A 23,478-nucleotide genomic window follows, 5' to 3' on the forward strand; every position below is an offset into this window, starting at 1 on the left:
CCCTCCTCACCGAACAGCTCCGCAAACCTGTCTCTGGAAACGAGCCACTTCCGGCGCCTAGGTGATGACGTTCCTTGCACCATAGAGAACCGGAAGAAGGGAAGGAGCGGCCTTCCGGAAGGCGGGCGCGGAGGCCGGAAGCGAAACGCCAAGTTCCCGGATGGCCGTGGATGTGCTGCGCCGGGGGCGACATCGTGGCGAGCGACTAAGCTGTGGGCGCTCTAGCCGGCCAGCCACCCCCGGCTGCTCTCGAACACAGGGAAACCGAGACCGTAAGGACAAAGACTCATACGTCTCGTTCACTTTCCCAGGTGCTACAGCAGTGCCTAGCAACGAGCGAGCGCTCTGCCCAGTCGTAGAATGAAGGGGTTGCCGCATGCCCACGATAACGCAAGAGCTGGTAGCGCCAACACTTGGACCCTGGTGAATTCGACTCCATAACCTGGCTTTGTAACCACCGTTGTGTTCACCGTAACATGTCACATCACCAGATTCTCCATTTTAGGCCCGATTTGACCGGGACAGTATCACAACTCGAAGGCAGTATTTGAAAGCATCGAGTGTTTCCTACACTTGGCATGAACTGTGCAGCAGGGCCCAGGATTTTTGGTGCAGGTCCTCAACCGGAGCTAGAAACACCTGTGTCAAGTCGGTGTTTGTACAGGGACAGTTCCTTCTCCTGCCCTGGGGCGAGGCTGAAGATGCCTCCCTGAGCCTAGCTCGGGTCGCAACGTCCTCCAGGGCTGGGGACATCAGCCATGTGGGACAGGGAAGCTGGCCAGCCCCGCTCTGCTCTGCCCAGCCCCGCTCTGCTCTGCCCAGGCCCGCTCTGCTCTGCCCAGCCTCGAGCATCCGCTCAAGTTCCTTGCAGATGAAGAACAGACACGGTGACTTATAGTAAATATTTAATTGGTTCCTTCAGCCACCCCAGTACTTGTTTTCATGGACAGGAGGCAGATCAAGTTCCCGGGGGGTTCACGAGGTATGGGGGTCACAGAGGAAGCTCCCAGGGTCGCTACCCAACTCCACGCCGGTGTCCCTATGAGGGCTGGGCTGGCAGCTGTCGCGTGAGGGGGAGGAAACTAGGGGGCCCTGGCCTGTGCTTGAGCCTGCAGGAAGGGACAGGTGAGCCTCTCTCCATCCGTCTAGTACTCACGAGCCCCTCCCCCAACGGTCTTCTGTCACTCCGACCTGTCTTCCAAATTTTGTGGCTCAAGAACCAGGGTCAGAACTCTACGTTCCAGCTTCTGGGGCTGGCTCCCGCCCCCACGTCCTTCCTCTCCCGTGCCATCGCTCTGCCTCTCTGGGTGCTGATCTGAGGGTTTTGGCAGTTCCAGACTTTTCCACAGCATGAGGGATTTGGCTCAGACTGTGCAGCAAGTGGGTGGTCCAGTGGAGACTAGGGAGTCCTGAGGGTGTGGCCTGGCCTGGCCTCCTCCCTTCCCACCCCACTTCGAACCATTGGTCGCACTCCCTTTTGCGCAACTAAGCTAAGCCAAGGTTTACTGAGATGCTAACTGGGGACGGACAGCTGTGAGGTGAGGGATCCCAAGGGAATGTGTGAAGACATGAGAGGTTCTGATCTGCGTTCAGGGAGATGAGGAACTACTGGCCGGGGAAGCCGGTGGGTGGGAGAGACTCTGGGCAGAGCGGGAGTCCTCAGGACCCCATAACCCTTCAGCTCCCCAGGTCTGAGCTCAGCCCCACCCCCCACCCCCAGATCTGGGAGAGAACCCAGACAGGCCAGCAGACCCTCTATCCTGGACTGCCCCGAGGGAGAAGGGGAAGGAGACAGAGGCGTCGGCCGCATCACTGGAGAGGCGAAATCTTCAAGGGGATCATGATCCGAGACTCCATGTGTCGCACAAGCGGCACTGCAGAGACAGGCAGAGGTCAGGGCTGAGGCAGGGGCCCACCCCGCACGCTGATGCAGCCGGCCCTGGAGGCGGAGACGGCCGAACCCCAGCACCTCCTGGAAGGGCCCGTGAAGGGCACCAGGCTTCCCAAATTACGGGGTGAGGCTGGCGTCGTGGCATAAAGGGTGTAAAGCTGCCGCCCACGATGCTGGCATCCCGTGTCGCGGCTGGCGGGGGGGGGGGGACTCCATCCTCAGCAAGCCTCCGGCAGGTGACTTCCAAGGGCCCGCCGACCCCCAGAGGCGGCACTCACCTGTATAGTAAACATTTTCGTCCCAGCCTCTCTTCCTCCAGGCGGCGTTCCGAGTCTCCTCCCGAGACTGCAGGTCTTTATAGGCTGTGGGAAAGGCCCTGGCTGACTCCTCAGACACAGAGATCGCGTCCCTTTCCCGACACGAGGCCCTCACTCCACTGCCCTCGCCTCTGCCCTGCTGACTCTTCCAGTTCAGATGCCCCCCTCAGGCTGCTGAAAACCCTGCCTGCATTGTCAACCTCATCCCATCAGCTGTGCAACCAAGATTACTGGGGCCCAGGTTATGGGATGGCGGGCTGGGCCATCCCCTGCAACCCCAGCATCCCACATGAGCACCGATTCAAGTCCCGGCTGCTCCACTTCCAATCAAGTTCTCTGCTGCTGTGTCTGGCAAAGCAGTGGAGGACGGCCCAAGTGCTTGAGCCCTCACCCACGTGGGAGACCCGGATGGAGTTCCAGGCTCTGGCTTCAGTCTGGCATTGCAGCCATTTAGGGAGTGTACTGGCAAATGGAAGACCTCTCTCTCTGTCTCTCCCTCTCTCTCTCTCTCCAACTCTGCCTTTCAGATAAACAAATAAATAAATCTTAAAAAAAAGATTACTGTCAGATGATTACAAATCATATATATAGAAAAGAGGCAGGGAGAGATGGTAGAGAAAATGCTGGGAACGCACACTGGCTTCAGTACACACAGCAGGTGTCTCCGAGCAGGTGAAGTGTAAGCTCAGAGACTGAAGATGAGGAGGAGCCAGCCGTGAATTGTTGGGGAAAGGCATATCAAAGGCCCTGCGGCAGGAAAAGGCCTTTGGGGTCTTGAGGAGTGTAGCTGTTCTGACAACCCCTAAATCTGTATTTCCAGCCTAAGACTGTCCTGTACAGCCAGCGCCCCGAGACATCTCCACTTCAGTGTGACAGCAACTCAAGTGTAACGCTTCCGAGGGCCAAAGTTACACTCCCGCTCCTCCCACGGGAGTCTCGGTCTCAGTGAGCGGCACACAACTGCTCAAGCAGGAGCTTGGGAGCATTCCGGAACCTCTCCCCCCTCCACTGCCCAAAGAACAACTCCCTCTGCAGTCCCTCTGGTTTACCCTGGACTAGTCCATCTCCAGACAGGCCACTCCTGCGAGCGTCGGCCAGGCCCTGCCCTCTCCGCCTGACCCGCTCAACCATCTGCTGAGGCCCTGCTTCCCCCTGCTCCCTTACCAGGCACTCTGGGTCAATCACAGAGTCGCATCAGAACATCGTGAGGTCACGCTGCTGCTGCTGCAGCCTCCTATCCCATTCACAAAGAATCCCAGGCCCGTGAGGCCCGGCCTGATCCGAACCCTGCCACCTTCCTCGCCACTCCTCAAAATGCTACATGCCCTTCCCACCACAGGGCCCTTGCACATGCTGCCCCAACACACACACGCTGGGAATGCCTTTCCCCCAGGCTCCTATCATCCCTCCCTCTTTGCTGCAAACATTATTTGTAATAATCTGAAGTCAATCTTCAGTCTCTCGTTAGCAGGCAGTGTCTCCCTCTGCTGGAATGTGAGGCCCGTGGGGCCACGCCCCCGCCCCCGCCCCCTCTGTTTAGGGAGAACGACAGGGAAGGCTCCTGGAAGGCCCCCAACCTACCCCAGAGATGGTGCACAACGTAGAGCTCCCCAATCTGCGAGAAGAAGCCGCCCACCGCCTCCTGGTTCTCCTGCCGGTACTTGATGGCCCGAGCCCTGGAGAGAGCAGAGAAGTGTGGGCCGGAGGCCAGGGCCATGCAGGAGGCCCCCAGAGGTGGACGCAGGCCTCACAGGAGGGGTAGAGGTGGGGCCCATGGCCCTGAGGGATCACGGAGCGACAGGGTGACGGAGGTGCAGCCACAAGGCTGGGTGCTCTACGGAAACCAGCCTCACAATCCTCCTGCCCGGGGCACGTAACCTTTTCCTGCCAAGGGCCACATGGCTACTTCTAACATCACTCGTGGGCCATAGAAACTGATCAACTTACACACCAGCCTGCTAGACTTACTGTCTCCTCCCAGCTGCGGCTGCCTCGTCCGGGCCAGACCAGATGATCCTATGGGCCCTGCATAGCCTGTGGGCCGGCCCCTCCCCACCCCCGCCCCACAGGGGTCATCGCTTCCTGTGTACAGCTTTCTCCTGGGTCCGTGAGGGAGAGCGGGGGGCTGGGCTCCCTAAAACAGTGCCTCGGGAGAGCCCCTGAGTAGCAGTCCCCCACCCCAGGCCCTGGGCTGCCACTCACCAGTTGTTCCCCCACTCGATCATGGTTCCCGGCTGGAAGAGAGCCAGAGGGGATACGAGAATGAGCTCCCGCCTTGGATTCCCAGCATCATAGTGGGGCGGGGGGGGGGGGGGAATTTTCCTGTGTCCCCAGCTCCAGGGGAACACGGGGCCACAGTCACGGATTCAGCCTACAGCTGGTGTGTGTGTGTGGGCTTGCGTGTGCACACACTATTGCCAGCAGAGCCCATGGTGGGAGAGGCCGGGACCCACCTCGGGGCACCTACAAAGCGACACTGCAGCAGGGAAGGTGGGAGTCGGGAGGGATCTGCGGGGAGGGAGGCACCTTGAGCTTGTACGTCCGCAGCTCATAGATGTTGGGGCCCTCTCTGGGCTGCGGCTCGTTCCAGAAGCTGAACTCCAGGAGCAGCTGGTTTCTCCTGGACAGCAGCATCTGGCTCCGCTCCTTCCGGAACTCCAGGTACTCCTGCGGGCACAGCGGCATGGGCACGGCGGCCAGGCAGCACCCTCCACCCCGCTGTGGGCGGAGGAGCCCCAAGTTCCAAGAGAGGTCTGCAAGGGGACGCTGCCTTACCTTGTTGTTCTTGAGCTTGTTCATGCAGTCCATGAGGGCTGGGTAGCCCCCCGAGAATCGCCACAGGTGCACTGTTGGGGGCGGGAGGGGCAAGTGAGGGAGCGGCGGGGCCCCTGGCCCACTTACCCCAAGGCTGAGTGATGCGGCAGTGGGGGTGGGGAGCAGTCCTCAGCCTGCTACTCTGCAGCATCAGGACTCTCCGGGTTCCCCTTCCACTGATGGGAGGACACGGCCCCAGAGACCTGGGCTTGAGCTCCGCTCTGCCAGGTGGCCTTTATCCCCTCCGGGCCCCGACGTCCTTGCTCCGACCCAACCTTCCTTAGGTAGCAACATGGGGATCGGAGGGGTCCTGGACCCCAGGGACAGCAGCAAGTCCAGACACGGATGACCGCCGGGACTGTGGGGCAGGCTGGACAAGAGGCAGCACGTCGGGAATGCAGTATTATTCTAAGACAGTGAATCCGAACCAAAGGAACCAAAGGACAAATGAGCATGTCAGGTGTGCCACCAAGTGCGATCAGAAGACTGGAGGGCATGTCCGAGATGCTGACCTACGCATCATTTCCGGATAGAGGCCCCGGGGCACAGAAGTGGGGCCTGGGGCCTCCAATGATAGAGATGCTCACGCTTCCCTGAGAATGCTTGGTACTGTTACAATTTCAGAAACCACGCTTTCTGTTCAACAGGACAGATTCTACTTAAGGGTTTAATAGTGTCCCCTTAAAATTCACAACCACCAGCCGGCACCGCGGCTCACTAGGCTAATCCTCCGCCTGCGGCGCCGGCACACCGGGTTCTAGTCCCAGTCGGGGCGCCAGATTCTGTCCCGGTTGCTCCTCTTCCAGGCCAGCTCTCTGCTGTGGCCCGGGAGTGCAGTCAAGGATGCCCAAGTGCTTGGGCCCTGCACCCCATGGGAGACCAGGAGAAGCACCTGGCTCCTGCCTTCAGATCAGCGCGGTGCTTCTTCCAGATCTCCCATGTGGGTGCAGGGGCCCAAGCATCTAGGCCATCTTCTACTGCTTTCCCAGGCCACAGCAGAGAGCTGGATTGGGAGTGGAGCAGCCGGGTCTAGAACCAGTGCCCATGGGATGTTGGCGCTGCAGGCAGCGGCTTTACCCGCTATGCCACACAATGGGTGGACTCTAAATGCAATGCCTGGTGTCCAGAGTAGACAAGGGGCGGGGTCTGGACACAGAGAGAGAACGCTGTTGACTGTGGCGGAAGTGGCTAGACCAGTGTGTCCACAAGCCAAGGACAGCGAGTTCTGCCAACAACCAGCAGCTGGGAGAAACCAGGAAGGGAGCAAGGCCCGGCCGACACCGCGATTCCTGATGTCCAACCTCGAGAACTGTGGGGAATTCATTTCTGTCGCTTTAAGCCACTCCGACCGTGGCTTTTTGTTAAGGCTGTTCTAGAAAACACATTTACCTTCCAACAAGAAAAACAAAAACCTTGTGGAGAAGAAAGGACACGGTTTTGCCATCCTGGGGGCATGACTGGAACTGTCAGGAGAGAAAGGTCCCCTTAGGGCCACCAGGGCCAAGGGGAAGTCTGAAACCAGACTCCTTACTCCCCAGCCCTGGCCTGCTCCTCACGTGCCTTTTGACTGCCTCTGTGCCTTGATTTTCCCATCTGCAAAATGGCCTGTGGTTTAACGGCCCCTTTCACAATTGTAACAGCCAAACTACTAGATGGACAGAAATCTCCCTGACATGTAGAACGCAGGTTAATCTAACACCAGGGGACTGACAGAGAAGAGTCACAAGGATGGCATCAAAGGCCGAGGTTTTCCTGAGCGCCGTGGTTAAGATGCCACTCACTTGGGACACCCACATCCCTTAACAGAATGCCTGAATTTGAGTCCCTCCTCTGCTTCTGACCCCAGCTCCCTGCTGATGTGCACCCGAACGGGAGCATTTGGGACCTTGCCACCCATGTGGGAGTCCCAGGTGGAGGACATTTGGGCTCCTGGCTTCAGCCTGGCCCAGCAAAGGCTGTTTTCAGTGTTTGGGGAGTGAACCAGCAGGTGGATGATCTCCCTCTGTCTACCTCTCTACTTGTCAAATACATTAAAAAAAAAAAAAAAAAAAGTCAGGATCCCACCCCTTGAAGTTCATTTCCCAACTAGCAAACACTTAAGGAGAATCCACTCAGGGCCTGGAGTTGATCAAGCCAGGCCTAACGTGGGAAAACTGCAGGAGCTGAACCTGAAGGCGAGGTGCTTTTCTCTGATCCCTTTACTCAGTGTGCCCACACCTGTTACTGAAACAGGGTACGTGATGAAGGAGCTCTACCTATGTGCGACAGTCTACCTAGCTCAGTCCTAGATTCTTTTTTTTTTTTTTTAACAGGCAGAGTGGACAGTGAGAGAGAGAGAGAGACAGAGAGAAAGGTCTTCCTTTGCCGCTGGTTCACCCTCCAATGGCTGCTGAGGCTGGCGCACCGCGCTGATCCGAAGCCAGGAGCCAGGTGCTTCTCCTGGTCTCCCATGGGGTGCAGGGCCCAAGCACTTGGGCCATCCTCCACTGCATTCCCGGGCCACAGCAGAGAGCTGGCCTGGAAGAGGGGCAACCGGGACAGAATCCGGCACTCCGACCGGGACTTTTTTTTTTTTTTTTTTTTTTTTTTTTTTTTTTGACAGGCAGAGTGGACAGTGAGAGAGAGAGAGAGAGAGAGAAAGGTCTTCCTTTTTCCATTGGTTCACCCCCCAGTGGCTGCTGCGGCTGGCACATTGTGCTAATCCGAAGCCAGGAGCCAGGTACTTCTCCTGGTCTCCCATGGGGTGCAGGGCCCAAGCACTTGGGCCATCCTCCACTGCACTCCCGGGCCACAGCAGAGAGCTGGCCTGGAAGAGGGGCAACCAGGACAGAATCCAGCACCCCGACCAGGACTAGAACCCGGTGTGCCGGCACTGCTAGGCGGAAGATTAGCCTATTGAGCCGCGGCGCCAGCCTAGTCCTAGATTCTTACAGATACACAAGTATCAGGGCTGTCAAAGGGTGAGACGGGCCGTCTTACAAGGAAGTGAGCCCTCCACTGCTGACAGCATTCAAGGGAGGGTTAGAGGACCATTGCTCTGCGCTATGCAGACAGGCTAAGCTGGCACTGCCCAGAAGGGCTTCCCGTTACAATGAAAATATTCACTAGCGACACTATCCGAGATGGCAGCCATGAGCCACATGTCTATCAGGGGGCACCTGAAACGTGGCTGGTGTAACTAAGCAACTGAATTGTCCATTTTATTTAATTTCAATAAAAATTTTATTTTATTTAATTTTAAGACATTAGGGGCCGGCATTGTGGTGTAGTGGATAAGGCCACCACCTGCAATAACAGCATCCCATATGGGCGCTGATTCACGTCACAGCTGCACCACTTCCGATCCTCCTCCCTGCTAATGGTCTGGGAGAAGCGGCTGAAGTGGGAGACTGGGATGGAGCACCTGGCTTTTGGTTTCAGCATGTAGCCCGGGCTGTTGCGTCCATCTGGGGAGTGAACCAGATGGAGGATCTCTCTCTCTCTCTCTCTCTCTCTCTCTTTGCAACTCTGACTTTCAGATATGTAGATAAATCTAAAAAAAAATTAACATTAAATTTCTTATACCATTTTTACTTATTTGAGAGGCAAAGAGACAGAGAGAGGGAGACAGACAGATGCAAAGAGAGAAAAAGGTATTTCTCAATCCAGGCTCTCCCTTTCAAATAAACCAATCTATCTTTACAAACAAACAAAAACAAACCCAGGCGCTCCAATACGGGATGCAGGTGTCCCACGTGGCAGCGTAACCACCAGGCCAAATGCCCACCCCCAGTGTAAATGTAAACAGCTACACGTTGTTAGCGCTACCATTCTGGATAGTGCAGGTCAAGGCCGAGGCCCCATGAAGGGGCCAATTCACGTGTGGGTCCTAGCGGCGGGTGCCAACTTCGGTGGGTTATGTTGGGGTGGGATGGAGCATTCTGGGGGTGCTCCTGGAAGCTGTAAGGAGCCAGTTTATTCCACAACCATGTGCTGCACACTGGGAGTTCAGCGGTGCACACAACCCTGCAGCCCCAGAACTCACCACCTAGAGAGGGAGACGGACAGCTACAGGTGCGAATGATCGGGGGCAGCGTGGCCAAGCACTGGGCGTGCGGAGTGAGGGGAGGTGACACTGACGCCAAAACAAAAGCCAGTGAGCCAAATAAGGTGTGAGAGAACAAGAGCTCGGAACAAGAAGGCTGAGGCGTGCACTGGGGACTGAATGAGGAGAGGAGTGGGAGACGGGGCTGCCTGTCCAGGCCCTGCAAAGATTCAAGATGCAGGCTGGGTCCCTGCTACAGGAACGAGGGACAGCAGTGCACAAGGCAGAGGTGGCACCATGAGGCTGTTGGCTGAGTGAGGAAGGGCTGGAGCCTTGGAGGCCACGCCGAGGACCGAGGGAGCTGAGGTGGGTGCTGGGGTGATCAGTTGTGCATTTGGGAAGAAGCCCCCCACCCAGTGCGGGCAGTGGAAGGCAGCCAGGTGTGAGACGCTGGCTGGGCAGCGGTGCTGGGGAGGTGGGCACCTCCTTACCTGCCTGGTCCTGCTCCCCATACCACGTGTTCCAGTTGCCCACGAGCGAGCAGGGGTAGTCCTCATCCAGGTGCAGCTTGGGCAGCACAGCTTCCCTGGGGGAGGAGCACAGAGAAGGGGCAGGGCTCAGACCAGCTCCAGGAACCCCCACAGGAGGGTCCCAACCCAGGCCCCCAGGGCAGGGTTCAGCCTCCCATGGCTAAGAGGCAGAGGTTGGACTTCCGGCTCTGAATCTACAGATTCCCGAAAGGGGCAGTGGGAGTTCTGAGATCTGCCGGGATGCGGGCCCCCACCCAGGCAGGCACTGGCCCGGGCAGCTGGAGGACGATGCTCACGTCAGGCTGTTGTAGGCATCCAGACACTCAGGCTTCACGTTGTGAACTGCGAGGAGAACACAGGGTGCAAGGTGAAGCAGGGCGTGTGCGTGGAGGCGGGGCAGTCAGGGGGCTCCCAGGACAGCCCGGCAAGGCCCCCAGAGAGCCCACGGGGCTGGGCAGCTCAGCAGTCACTCACACTGGATCTTGTACAGGTTGCTGGTCTCCTTCTTGGACAGCAGGGTGGAGTGGGCGTCCTTCCGGGGATCCACCTTGTGAACAAAGAGGGAGCGGAACCAGCTGCCTTCAGTGTCCTTGGAATAGAAACTGTGGGACAGACGTATTCAGGGGGGTGGGCAGGAGTAGCCCCCACAGTTCCCTCTGCTTGGATGCCCTGCTGCCCCAGGCTGGCGGCCCCTGTTTCTGGGAACAGGGCCACAGGATCCCGTGGCAGCTCGAGTGTGAGACGCCACCAGAGACCGCTGGGCAGGTTCGGCCTCTTCTGTAGAAAGGACCCAGTCTGCATCTTGAATCTCTGCAGGGCCTGGACAGGCAGCCCCACCTCCCACCTCTCTCCCACCTCCTGGCCTCCATGACCCCTCCTTCCCCTCCACTTGGCCCACACAAGATCAACCCCAAATCCACCTTGCCTGGTGCCCGACGCCCAGCTCAATCTGCCTTGTAGGCCTCGCCTCTAGTTCCCAGGCTCTTTCACCCTGGGTTTTCTTTGCAAGTCCTCTCCCCCTGGCGAGAAGGTAGCTTGCAGCATTTTCCCCAACGCTCACATTGCATTTGGCCTCTGGCCCCTCGCAGACCCCACAAACGCAGGGTCAAACACTGATACACCTTGTCCTTAAGGGCGTCCCGGCCTCATAGCACAGCAGGCTTAGCTGTCGCCCAGCAACCATGGCAGCCCATATCGGAATGCCAGTTCCGAATCCCACCTACACCACTTCCAATCCAGCTCCCTGCTAATGCACCTGGGAAGGCAGTGGATGATGGCCCAAGTGCTTGGACCCCTGCACCCATGTGGAAGACCCAGATGGAGTTCCTGGCTTCCGGCTTTGGCCAGGCCCAGACATGGCAAGATGACTCAGCCCACCTCCACAGGCTGCTGTGAGGATGAATGGATCAGCAACTGAACAGTCCATCAACGGGATTCAGAGCTTTGCCCACCAGACAGGAACTGTCCCTCCACACACATACACACACGGGTCCCAGCAGGGACCGGGCCTATTTTGAAGCTAACATGGTGCCACATTTGTACGAGCACAGAGAGGGAGAAATTATTTGTTCCAACCTGTTAATATAGTAGTCCCCCTTATCCACTGGGTCCCCCTTATCTACCGGATGCCTGAGATCAGATAGTACAGAACCATATGGGCATGCTTCAAAATGTGGAAAAGTGGAATTAAAAGGTAAGCTTATTTTTGTGCAAAACACTGGAAATCCACGCAGTTTTTTAAGATTTATTTTTTATTTCTTTTGAAAGGCAGAGTTACAGCGAGAGGAGGACAGAAAGAGAGGTTTTCCACCCACTGGCCACAACGACTGGGGCTGGGCGAGTCTGAAGGCAGGAGCCTGGAACTGTCCCTAGGTCTCCCACATGGGTGACAGGAACCCAGGTATTTATGCGCCATTATCTGCAGTATCCCAGAATACATATCAGCAGGAAGCTGGCTTGGAAGCATGGGGTAGCCAGGACTTGAACCAGGCACTCCAATTTAGGATGCAGGCATGGTTAAGTGTGGCTTAACTGCACCACAATACCCACCCCCATACTATTTCTCTGATACATGCATACCTCTGATAAAGCTGAATTTATAAACTAGAGGCAGGAACCTGGTGCAGTTATGCCACCACTTCTGACACGTGCATCCCGTTATCGGAGGACCTGGGTTAGAGTCCCGGCCCCACTTCCAACCCTAGCCTCCTGCCAATGTGCACCCTGAAAGGCAGTAATAGGTGACAGCTCAAACACTTGGGTCCCTGTCACCCATGTGGGAGACCTGCATTGAGTTCTACCTCCTGGCTTTGGCCTGGCCCGGCTCTAATTGTTGTAGGCAGGACTGTTGGGGAGTGAAACAGTGGATGGAAGATCTCTCTCTGTTTATCTCTTTCAAGTAAGTAACTAATTTATAAACAAGGCACAGTAGGAGTCAATAACTGTGGGGAGCAACTCGGACTAGACTGTTACTCGAATTAAGACTTATTCTATACATCTGCTCTCCCACAATATGGCGCTGGGAGAGGAGTAAACCTCTACACAGCTGCCTCTTGCCAATTTGATTGACTGAGCTGCAGGAGCTGATCCTGCTCCTGATTGGAGGAGAGCAGCGTACTCGGCGTGTGGGTAGCAGAGTTGGGATTGGTGGAAGAGGACTATAAAGGAGGAGAGAGACAACATGCACCAGGAACATCTGAAGGAACACCTGTGCAGCCCCCGAGAGAGCCGGCCGGCGGTGTGCCGCTCCCCTGCGGAAGCGGGGAAAGTGGCAGGGGGAACCTCCGTGGAAGGGACGGTAGCCAACCCGGGAAGAACCAGCAGCAAACCTGGGAAGGGCCGAGCAGACAAAAGAACAGCGCAGGGTCCTGTGTCGTTCCTCCGTGAAGAGGGGGAGCGACAAATAACAATAATCAGTAATAAAATAGAACAATTATAACAATATACGAGTTATGTGAATATGGTCTCTGTTTCTACCTGGAATTTTCCATTTAATATTTTATTTTAAAAAAATTTATTTATTTGAAAGTCAGAGTTAACACAGAGAGAGAAGGAGCAGAGACAGAGGTCTTCCATCTACTGGCTCACTCCCCATAGCCACAACAGCCGGAGCTGCACTGAACCAAAGTCAGGACTTCCTCTGGGTCTCCCACACAGATGCAGAGGCCCAAGCACTTGGGCCATCTTCTACTGCTTTCCCAGGCCATAGCAGAGAGCTGGATCGGAAGTGGAGCAGCTGGGACTCGAACTGGCACCCATATGGGATGCCAGCACTGCAAGCGGCAGCTTTACCCACTATGCCATAGCACTGGCCCCTTAATATTTTCTAACCCAAGGGTAACTGAAACTATAGACAGGCAAACCATGGATAAGGGAGGGCTCTGTTTTGCTTCCCTGGAAGAAGGGAGAGGGAGATGGTTAAATTTTTGTTTATTCATTATTGGAGCATTTCTGAAATCATGGGCTCTTATGGTGATTGAACAGCTACTTGCTTCATTAGCATAAAAGCCAGTTCTCCATAGATGGGTAGTGTGGTCTGTGAAATTTCTGGACATTGGGGCTGGCACTGTGGCATAGCGGGTTAACCCGTCACCTGAGACACCGGCATCCCATATGGGCACTGGTTTGCATCCCAGCTGCTCCACTTCCTATCCAGCTCTCTGCTATGGCCTGGGAAAGCAGCAGAGGATGGCCCAAGCTCTTAGGCCCCTGAACCCACATGAGAGACCCGGAAGAAGCTCCTGGCTTGTCTGGCCCCGCTCCAGCCATTGTGGCTGTTTGGGGAAGGGGCGAACCAGCGGATGGAAGCTCTCTCTACAACTCTTTCAAATAATATCAATATTGGGGCCAGCGCTGTGGCCTAACAGGTAAAGCCATTGCCTTCAGTGCCGGCATCCCACATGGGCGCCAGTTTGAGTCCGGCTGCTCCACTTCCCATCCAGCTCTCTGCTATGGCCTGGGAAAGCAGTAGAAGATGGCCCAAGTCCTTGAGCCCCTGCATCTGCGTGGGAGACTCGGAAGAAACAGCGATGGAAGACCTCTCTCCCTCCCCTCTCTCTGTTAACTCTTTCAAGTAAATAAATAAATCTTTAAAAAATAATGTTAAAAATAAATGAATACATGTCTGGACACTAAAAGAACCCCTACAGGAGCCAGAGACCTGGCTGAAATCTTCACTCACAAAATCTCAATCTACAGAACCTCAGTAACAGTGCCCTCACTTTCCAGCATAAAACAGCCACTCAGAGAGTTCAAGGAACTTGCCCAGGGTCACACAGCAAATCAGGGAGCAGAGCTGATGCACACTCCAACCAACTCAGAGCTCCTTCCTCGAAAGCCAGCCCCCTTTCCAGGCTGGGCACAGACGGACCTGACCTTTGGTTTGACTGGACAGGAGTTCTTTGCATAGTGGAGGCGGCAGTGGGAGAAGCCCAGCTCCCGGTATTTGCCAAGCAAGACCTTTGCTCCCAAGTGAGGCTGTGAGTAATTTATTAACATCAGTGCTGATCAGGATCCACAGCCCAGCAGCCAGCCTCGAAGACACAGCTTGCGGGATGGAATGCTAGGGAGTGCAGAGCGCCCCCAGCTCCAACGGACTCCCGTCCCTTCCCTCTGCTCGCTAATCCTACCTGCCATTGGGCCTCAGTTTCCCCAACTGTCAAGTGAGCAGGGCAGGGCGGCCCACCTCTACAGAATCTTTTCTACAGGTAAAAAGCCAAGAAGGGCCTTGTCCAAGATCCCAGGCGGGGTCTGAACTGCAAGCTGGCACCCACAAGCACACATTTTCAAGGGTGCAGGGGCAGGCAACTGGTGAAGCAGTGAAGGTGCCACAGGGGGAGCTGGCTCTGTGGTGCAGGGAGGGGGTTAGGCCGCCACCGGCAATGCCAGCACCCCATGTGGCAGCACTGGTTTGAGTACTCCCGCTGCTCTGCTTCTAATCCAGCTTCCTGCCGATGCACCTGGGAAAGCAGCAGCAGATGGCCTGAGTGCATAGGCCCCTGCCGCCCTGGATGGAGCTCCTAGCCCCAGGCACTGCAGCCATCTGGGGAGTGAACCACCGGATGGTTCTCCTTCTCTTTTCATTGTGCCTTCCAAATATTAAATCTTAAAAAAATACATGTTTTTTGCTTTAAAAAAAAAGATTTATTTATTTATTTGAAAGTCAGAGTTACACAGACAGAGAAGGAGAGGCAGAGAGAGAGGTCTTCCATCCGCTGGTTCACTCTCCCCAGATGGTCGCAATGGCCGGAGCTGCGCCAATCCGAAGCCAGGAGCCAGGAGCTTCTTCCGGGTCTCCCACGCGGGTGCAGGGGCCCAAGCACTTGGGGCATCTTCTACTGCTTTCCCAGGCCATAGCAGAGAGCTGGATCGGAAGGGGAGCAGCCGAGACCTGAGCCAGTGCCCACATGGGATGCAGGCACTGCAGGCGGCGGCTTCACCCACTAGGCCACAGCACCAGCCCCTTTTCTGCTTATTATGGGCTTTGTTTAAGGCCTATCACCCCAGCAGAAGCAGCCCCATGAAGGCAGGGCCCTGGTCTGTTCTACTGTATCTCTGTCTTATCTGCAACGCCTGGATGGGTGCTGGACACGCAGCTCCTTCCATGCTTGAGAAATAAATGCAGGTATGTGCAGCGGAGTAGCTAAGACAGAGTTGCACAAAAAAACGGCAAAAGCTGGAGGGTAAGAAAGGCAAGGAAGGGGAAACCTCAGCCCCACGCATGGGCTCCGGGCTCAGGGACCCCCCTCCATCCCCAGCAGCGGCACCAGCAGAATCAGTCTTATGAGCCGGCTCTGGGCAATCCCAGCTCGAATTCATCTTTCTACATCTCATGTTCCTCACCTGTAAAAACAGGGGTGACAAGATGGGCCTTTTGGAGAAAACGGTGACTCAGCAGGGCAACTAAGACCTCCATTCCTCTCCAGCTTCCTAAGTCATCTCCCAGCTCCCTCGCGCCCCCACCCTGCCCCCCATCGCTGTTTGCAAAGCAGGGTTTCTATGATGCTATTCCTCTGCTCCCAAGTCTTCCTTGACTCCCCACTGTCTACACAACAAAGGCCCAAGTCTCTCTCCATCTGGGATTCCACCTCTAACCTATTTCTGCTGAGCTTTCCAGAGTCAATTCCCTCTCTCTCAAGATTTATTTATTATTTATCTAAAAGGCAGAGGGAAAGAAAGAGAGGGAAGACAAAGACCTTCTATCCACTGATTTCACCCCCCAAATGGCCACCATAGGCTGAGGCTGGGCCAGGCCAAAGCCAGGAACCCAGAACTCCCTCTGGGCCTCCCACGTGTGGCAGGGGCCCAAGCACTTGGGCCATCTTCTGCTTTTTTTTCCCAGGTGCATTAGCAGGGAGCTGGATCAGAAACAGAGGAGCTGAGGGAGCCGGAGTTGTGATGTAGCAGGGGAAGCTACTGCCTGCAACGCCAGCATCTCATATGCCAGTGTTTTGTGTCCTGGCTGCTCCACTTCCAGTCCAGCTCCCTACTAATGGCCTGGGAAAACAGCAGAGGGTGGAAAACTCAGAAGAGTTCCAGGCTGCTGGCTTCAGCCTGTCCCAGGCCCAGCCACTGTAGCCATCTGGGGAGTGAACCAGCAGATGGAAGATCTTTTTCTCTAAATCTCCCTCTCTATCACTCTGCCTTTCAAATAAATAAAAATCTTTAACAAAAATGCCTCTGAGGGCTGGCACTGTGGCATAGCGGGTAAAGCCACCACCTGCTCTGCCAGCACCCCGGCTGCTCCACTTCTGATCCAGCTCTCTGCTGTGGCCTGGGAAAGCAGTGGAAGATGGCCCAAGTGCTTGGGCCCCTGCACTCACGTGGGAGACCTGGAAGAAGCTCCTGGATTCAGACTGGCCCAGCTCTGGCCGTTGTGGCCATTTGGAGAGTGAACCAGGGAACGGAAGACCTCCCTCTCTCTCCCCCTCCCTCCCTCCCTCTCTCTTTCTGCCTGTTATTCTGCCTTCCAAATAAATAAACCTTTAAAAAAAAGAAAGAAAGAAAAATGCCACTGAAGCCCAGAAAAACACAACACAGCTCCGTCTAATCCGCGTAGTAAGGGCTGTCCAACCCCTTCCCACAAAAGCACTTCCTATATTTCTCCCTCAAACCTTCTGTCGTATTCATCTGGCCACATCTTGCTTCTCCAGCCACTGGACGCCAACAGCTAGTGTCCCTCCCTCCCCCAGGGTACCTGGCAGGGTGCTTCTGACATGGGTGGTGCTCAACAAGGATTTGTCTCAGGGGCAGGTATATACGTGTCCCACATCTGAGTACCTGGGTTCAATACCCGCCTCCCACTCGTGACTCCAGCTTCCTGCTAATGCAGACCCGCAGAGGCAGCTGTGAGGCCACCCATGTGAGAGACCTGGACTTGAGCTCCTGGCTCCTGGCTTTGGCCCTGGCTCAGCCCCAGCCATTGAAGGCATTTGGGGAGTGTCTCTTAAATAAGTAAATTTTCCTCTAATGAGAACCTTTCAGACTCTCTCCAGGAGAAGGGACTGAAGATGACACCTGTGCACTACCAATAGTCTGATGCCTCCCCAAATGAACCTGTTCCAGAATGTGAAAGATTCGTCCCAGGGAGCTTGGCTCTCGGCACATTCTAGAATGCCCTTCTTATTTGGGTCAGCGGACCTGAGGAAGGGGCTCTGCTACTGCCAACTGTTCCAAAGCTGTGTCTTTACCCGGAAGAACTCAAGTTCCATTAACACGAGGATTACTGATTCAGCAGTAACAGCTGCTGCTTGCTGAGCTAACAGCTAATCCCCACAATACATGTTTTAAGAACAATGATGCTGAGCCGGCGCCGTGGCTCAATAGGCTAATCCTCCACCTTGCGGCGCCGGCACACCGGGTTCTAGTCCCGGTTGGGGCGCCGGATTCTGTCCCGGTTGCCCCTCTTCCAGGCCAGCTCTCTGCTATGGCCAGGGAGTGCAGTGGAGGATGGCCCAGGTGCTTGGGCCCTGCACCCCATGGGAGACCAGGAAAAGCACCTGGATCCTGGCTCCTGCCATCGGATCAGCGCGGTGCGCCGGCTGCAGCGGCGGCCATTGGAGGGTGATCCAACGGCAAAGGAAGACCTTTCTCTCTCTGTCTCTCTCTCTCACTGTCCACTCTGCCTGTCAAAAAATAAAAAAATAAAATAAAAAAAAAATTAAAAAAAAAAAAAAAAGAACAATGATGCTCAGAATGCTCAGAGAGGGTCCACGCCTTCTTCAAGGACGATTAATCGATGGCCAAGAGGATTCCGATCCAGGTCCACCTGATTCCAAAGCCCAGGCCCTGTCCCCATCCCAGGAGCCTCACTGCCCCCAAAACTCAGGGACAAGATGGGCTGCTGCTGGCCCCCCTTAGGGATGCCACAAAGCTGTGGGGCAGGCTGAGGGCCAGCGAGGATGGGCTCATGTGGCCCTGGGCGTAAGTAAGTGCAGAACAGTTCTGGGGCTCTGATACGCACTCACCCAAGTGCCTTCACACACTCACATCAACCCCAGGCAGGGAGGGTCACCCCCACTCTCCAGTGGAGTAAGCCGAGGCTCACGCTCAGGGGCTCATCCAGGGCTCCCGAGTCAGGAGCCAGGAGCAGCAGGCTGCCTCAGAGGCCTACCTTGCTTTTGTGGCATCCGGGTATTTGCCACACAAACGGTTTTCCCACCAATCTACTCTAGCCCTTCCCCAACCTCCATTTCTTTATATGAAAAACAGGGGACCATGAAAGCTGATCTCTACAAGGCCCTTTCAGCCCTGAAATTATGTGGGTTTCACCTGTTTCACAGATAAGCTTGTGGGGAGAGGGCAGGCTCTGTGGCAGAGCTTAGCACGCCCGTATCCTACATCAGAGTGCCCGCACTGAGCGCCCTCTCTGCCTCCGACCCAGCTTTCTGCTCACGCACACCCCTGGAGGCAGCAGATGATGTCTCAAGTCCTCAGGTCACTGCCACTCAGCTGAGAGACAGTGGAGCTCCTGGCTCTCGCCTCGCCCAGCCCCAGCTGCTGCGCACATCTGAGGAACGTATCTGTGCACAGAAGATCGATCTCTCTCTCTGCCTCTCCTCTCTATGTAACTCGTTCAAATAAATAAATAAATCTTGGCCGGCGCCACGGCTCACTAGGCTAATCCTCCACCTTGCGGCGCCGGCACACCGGGTTCTAGTCCCGGTCGGGGCGCCGGATTCTGTCCCGGTTGCCCCTCTTCCAGGCCAGCTCTCTGCTGTGGCCAGGGAGTGCAGTGGAGGATGGCCCAAGTGCTTGGGCCCTGCACTCCTGGGAGACCAGGATAAGTACCTGGCTCCTGCCTTCGGATGAGCGCGGTGCGCTGGCCACAGCGCAATGGCCGCGGCGGCCATTGGAGGGTGAACCAACGGCAAAGGAAGACCCTTCTCCCTTTCTCTCTGTCTCTCTCACTGTCCACTCTGCCTGTCAAAAAATAAATAAATAAATAAATCTTAAAAAAAAAAAAAGACATAAGCTTGGGCAAGGGGCAGCGCTCAGGGTTGGCCAAGTGCCCGACATTTCACGACCATGGTGTCTTTAATTCTCAACAACCCCATGAGACGTGTGCTGGTTCCTCACCCTCAGTTCACACAGGAAGGACCTGAGGTTTGCAGAGGTCAGATGACTCGTCCAAGGTCACCCCACTCAGAAAGGCTGAGTTAGATTTGCTGGTGCCAGGCAAACCCCAGGCTCTTTTCATGACAGCGGCATTCTCCCCAATTACTGGGCAAATCCAGGTGTGTGCTGGGGGGAGGCACATGCACCCCACTGCACGGGGCTCCAACATCTTGAGGTACAGTCTAACAAACTCTGCAGCTTCGCTCCTGGGCTGCTGGCCGGCAGGGACCCCTGCTTTCCTTCCACAGGTGGGAGGGGACAGGTTCCGCACCTGTAACCGGAAATGCCCCCCCCAGCGTGCACCGTCCTGAGCCCTGTAAGGGCAGCGGGCTGGGGAAGCAGGAAAAGCAGACAGCAGTCTGTTGGGACAGCGCGGCGAGCACCAGGGAGGTCACCAGTGAACGAGGCAGTAAGCAACACAGGGGAAGTTCAGGGCACTGGAGGGCGCAGGGAGGGGCCAAGCCCTGCCTCAGCCCAGGGCCCAGCACATGGCCCAGCCAGCGTCCCTCTCCCAGGAGGCCACCAGTTACGGTGCAAAGTGCATGGCCAGGAGACCTGGGTTCCAGCTCCAGCGGTGCACAACCCCGCGGCCAGTGTGACCTTGGCCACCTCTCCCTCGTCTCAGGCCTCTGCCCTACCTGTACAGCCGAGAACGAGGGAGGACAGGGTCTGCGAGGCCACGGTCCCCGGAGCTCCCCCTCTGCTCCTCGGCCGGCCCAGAACCCCCTGAGGGCGGGGCTGCCTCACCCAGAGGCCCCGCAGAAGGAGGGTGCACAGGCCTGGGGAGGAGGGGGCCATTCCCCCTGTCCTCTGCCCCCTCCCCCTCTCCAAGGCCTGGATCTGCCCCTCCCACTCACCCCATCTTCCATTCCCTGGTTCCCACCAAGCCAGAGGCCCTAATTACACCTTTCTCACCTCCGCCTCCCGTTCACAGACCCCTCCATCAGCCTACAGCCGGACCCCGCCTCCAACCCCTAGACGCCAAGATCAGGAACCTCAGCCCCTCCCCCACCAGACCCCGGCCCCGACCCCGGCCCGGCCTGGGTCCCCGCACCGCGCACCGCCTGGACGCCCCCGCCCGCCTCTCACCGCGCCGCGGCCGCCGCCGGGACGTTCCGGGCGCGGGGTCCGGGGCCCAGCAGCAATTGCCGCGTCGCAGCAGAGATGCTGCACAGCCGAGGAGCCATGTTGGAGCGGCGCAGGCTGGCGCCAGGCCACGCCCCTGAACCCGGCGTCGGAGGCGGGGCGTGGGCAGGCCCCGCCCCCGGGCCACTCCCCGCCGGGTGTGCGCAGCCAGGCGGGCAAGCCCCCGCGCGTCCCCCAGCCGCTTCGCAGGTGCGGAGCGGAAGCCGGTTTCTGTCTAGTCCTCTGCGACCCTGCAGCAGTGCCACCAGCTCGCACTGGGGCCTTGAGCAAGCCCCGTGCCCACTCTGCGCCTCTGTGTCCCCCTCGGTAAAATGGGAGCGTTGCAGATACTACTAAGGGGTTTTGAGGATGGGCAGCGGAGACGCATTGAGGTCCCTAGAGCTGCACAAAATGTGTACCTGTTCTTGGGCGGGGCGTCCGGTCGGCAAGGCTTTGTCCTCTGCGTCTCTCCATCTTCTCCCTACCTTTCCTGCCTCTCTGCCGGAGCCTTGCGGGACCTCAAGCCCTGCTTAGGCCGGTGGAGGGGAGGGCTGACTTAATTTCCTGATTCCTTCTGCAGATACTGAGTCTACCTGGCTGGGCCCTGGGCTAAACTCTGAGAGGCTGGCAGAAGAAGCTCTTGGGCCTCCCGGGACTTAGGCCTGGTAGGACAATGGCCAGGGTTAAGTAGCCTCCCGCAATGACCTCACGTAAGTGTTTAGCAACGAAGCAGAGGAGCTAGGCACCAGGACAGGAAGGGCCCGGCCCTGCTGGCCGAGGGTGAGAGTCTTTGGCTCCAACACTGGTGTTTCTGGCTGTGTCACTCTTCTCCCGAGGCGAGGAGAATGAGGCAGGAGCGAGCTACAGCCTCTACCTGTTGCTCCTGGCGCTTCCGGGAACTGGTTCTCTGCCTTCCTCCTCGCAGATAGGGCAGGAAGGGGGAAGGAGCCACTTGCCGAGACAGGGAAGATGGTCGCCCTCCTCACCGCGTGTACCACGGCTCGAATGTTGGTCCTCCAAACTCCGGTGTCCAGAACCGAATCCCCCGGCAGGTGCCTGGGTTCGAGTCCCAGCTCTGCTTCCTGCCAATGCACACCAAGTACTTGGGTCTCTGCCACCCATGCGGGAGACCTGGGGTGAGTTCCTGGCTTCTGTCTGATCTGGCCCAGCACCAGCTGTTGCAGGCATTTAGGGAGTAAACCACTGGGTGGAAGATCTCTTGTCTGTCTCTGTCTCTCTGCCTTTGAATTTAAAATAATGAATAATCCCAAAGTCATTTTTAAAATATTTTATATTAGAATAGTTTTCTTTTTTTCTTTTTTCTTTTTTTTTTTTTTTTTTTTTTTTTTTTTTTTTTTGACAGAGTGGATAGTGAGAGAGAGAGACAGAGAGAAAGGTCTTCCTTTGCTGTTGGTTCACCCTCCAATGGCCGCTGCAGCTGGCGCACTACGGCCGGCGCACCACGCTGATCCGAAACCAGGAGCCAGGTACTTATCCTGGTCTCCCATGGGGGTGCAGGGCCCAAGCACTTGGGCCATCCTCCACTGCACTCCCTGGCCATAGCAGAGAGCTGGCCTGGAAGAGGGGCAACCGGGACAGAATCCGGTGCCCCGACCGGGACTAGAACCTGGTGTGCCGGCGCCGCTAGGCGGAGGATTAGCCTAGTGAGCTGTGGCGCCGGCCCAGAATAGTTTTCAATTCATGAAACAAAAATTGTGAGGTGGGGGCTGGCATGGTGGCATAGTGTGTTAGCCTCCCTCTGTGACAGTCCCATGTGGACACTGGTTGTTCCACTTCCGATCCAGCTCCCGCTACTGCGTCTGGAAAGGCAACAGAGGATGGCCAAGTATTTGGGCCCTGCCACCCACATGGGAGAGCAGGATGGAGTTCCAGGCTCCTGGCTTCAGCCTGGCCCAGCCAGCCCCAATGTTGCTATTTAGGAACTGAACCCGCAGGTGGATGATACCTCTCTCCCTCCCCACCTCTCTCTGTAACTCTGCCTTTCAAATAAATAAATCTTTGATAAGGTTATGAGGAAGTTATACAAAGAGTTCCCAAAAGCAAAGTCTGATGTTAGTGGAATTTGGAGGTCAGGCTCTTGGGAAGTGGCAGGGTCATGGGGGCTCTGCCCTCATGAATGGAAACATTCATTGCTGACTCCACGGATGAATGGGTAATGGAGGGAGAGGGTTAATGATCAACAGGAGTGGGTCTGTTATAAAAGCCATTTTGGCTGTCTTTCATGAGCCCCCTCACCCATGTGCTGCCCTCCACTGCCTCTGGACTCTATAGAGTGTCCCCACCAGCCAGAGGCCCCGAGCTCAGGCTTCTGCTGTATCAGTTAGCCAGTCTCTGGTATCTTTTCCTTGCTTGATTGAATCTATTTACCCTGCTTGAGCGAGATGGTGGGGGCAGGGCACGCAGTTGGGTTCTGTTTGTGGCGCTCAGTGACACACAGTGGTGGTTAACTGAGTACCTAGTATGAACCTGGCCTTGACCCATGAGCCATTCATGCTGGACAGCAAACCGGTTGGATAAAACTACCACCAATGAGACATCTGACCATGTCCCATTACTATGGAATAAATTCCCCCCAAAACAGCACCTCAGGGCTGGCATTGTGGGTTGAGCCTCGGCCTGTGACACCTGCATCCCCTATAAATGGCAGTTGAAGAGTCCTGGCAGCTACACTTCTAATCCAGCTCTCCTGCCGCCCTGATGGAGTTTCAGGCTCCTGGCTTCAGTGTGGCCCAGACCTGGCTGTTGCAGCCACTTAGGGAGTGAACCTGTTGGATGGAAGTTCTCTCTCCATCTCTCCCTCTCTCTTTCTGGAACTTGCATTTCAAATAAGTTTAAATGTTTTCCAGTTGGAAAGTAGAGTTCTGATGGGTTAGAACAAGGGGTGGCCGGTTCCGCGGCTCACTAAGCTAATCTTCCGCCTTGCGGCGCCAGCACACCGGCACACCAGGTTCTAGTCCCGGTCAGGGCGCCAGATTCTGTCCCGGTTGCCCCTCTTCCAGGCCAGGTCTCTGCTGTGGCCAGGGAGTGCAGTGGAGGATGGCCCAAGTGCTTGGGCCCTGCACCCCATGGGAGACCAGGATAAGTACCTGGTTCCTGCCATCGGATCGGCGTGGTGCGCCGGCCGCAGCACGCTGGCCGCGG

At 56.4% G+C, this 23,478-nt stretch overlaps 2 protein-coding genes and 1 long non-coding RNA gene across 7 annotated transcripts in view; 1 reads left to right on the forward strand and 2 right to left on the reverse strand.

Annotated features, from left to right (window-relative positions):
- Nucleotides 1-130, reverse strand: part of THOC5 (THO complex subunit 5) — a 47,023-nt gene extending 46,893 nt beyond the window's left edge. For 3 of the 5 annotated variants that reach the window (XM_008274682.4, XM_008274681.4, XM_008274677.4), the window contains exon 1: nucleotides 11-130. The gene's annotated coding sequence lies outside the window, so the exon portion shown is untranslated. The remainder of the gene's footprint in view (nucleotides 1-10) is intronic. The other 2 variants (XM_070065758.1, XM_051826501.2) reach the window with 2 other exon arrangements.
- Nucleotides 104-921, forward strand: LOC108178935 (uncharacterized). Its single transcript, XR_001795698.3, has 2 exons — nucleotides 104-212; nucleotides 312-921. It is a non-coding gene; the product is annotated as an uncharacterized lncRNA (long non-coding RNA).
- NIPSNAP1 (nipsnap homolog 1) lies at nucleotides 893-20,438 on the reverse strand. Its single transcript, XM_002721162.5, has 10 exons — nucleotides 20,281-20,438; nucleotides 10,051-10,178; nucleotides 9,873-9,918; nucleotides 9,538-9,632; nucleotides 4,984-5,054; nucleotides 4,735-4,875; nucleotides 4,411-4,442; nucleotides 3,790-3,884; nucleotides 2,170-2,253; nucleotides 893-1,874 (listed from the first exon to the last, which is right to left on the reverse strand). The coding sequence occupies exons 1-10, from the start codon at nucleotides 20,376-20,378 to the stop codon at nucleotides 1,810-1,812; spliced, it is 855 nt and encodes a 284-aa protein (XP_002721208.3). The 5' UTR covers nucleotides 20,379-20,438; the 3' UTR covers nucleotides 893-1,809.
- Nucleotides 20,439-23,478: the final 3,040 nt, after the last annotated feature.

Source organism: Oryctolagus cuniculus, chromosome 21 (assembly GCF_964237555.1).
Source record: "Oryctolagus cuniculus chromosome 21, mOryCun1.1, whole genome shotgun sequence".
Lineage (NCBI taxonomy): Eukaryota > Metazoa > Chordata > Mammalia > Lagomorpha > Leporidae > Oryctolagus > Oryctolagus cuniculus.

Excerpts from the sequence above, each read along its gene's own strand:
- NIPSNAP1 (XM_002721162.5), bottom strand. The coding sequence starts at position 20,378 with ATGGCTCCTCGGCTGTGCAGCATCTCTGCTGCGACGCGGCAATTGCTG. Across the intron at positions 9,919-10,050 it reads CAACCTGTACAAGATCCAGT|TTCACAACGTGAAGCCTGAG; the intron begins GTGAGTGACTGC and ends TTCTCCTCGCAG. Across the intron at positions 5,055-9,537 it reads TGGGGAGCAGGACCAGGCAG|TGCACCTGTGGCGATTCTCG; the intron begins GTAAGGAGGTGC and ends CGCCCCCAACAG.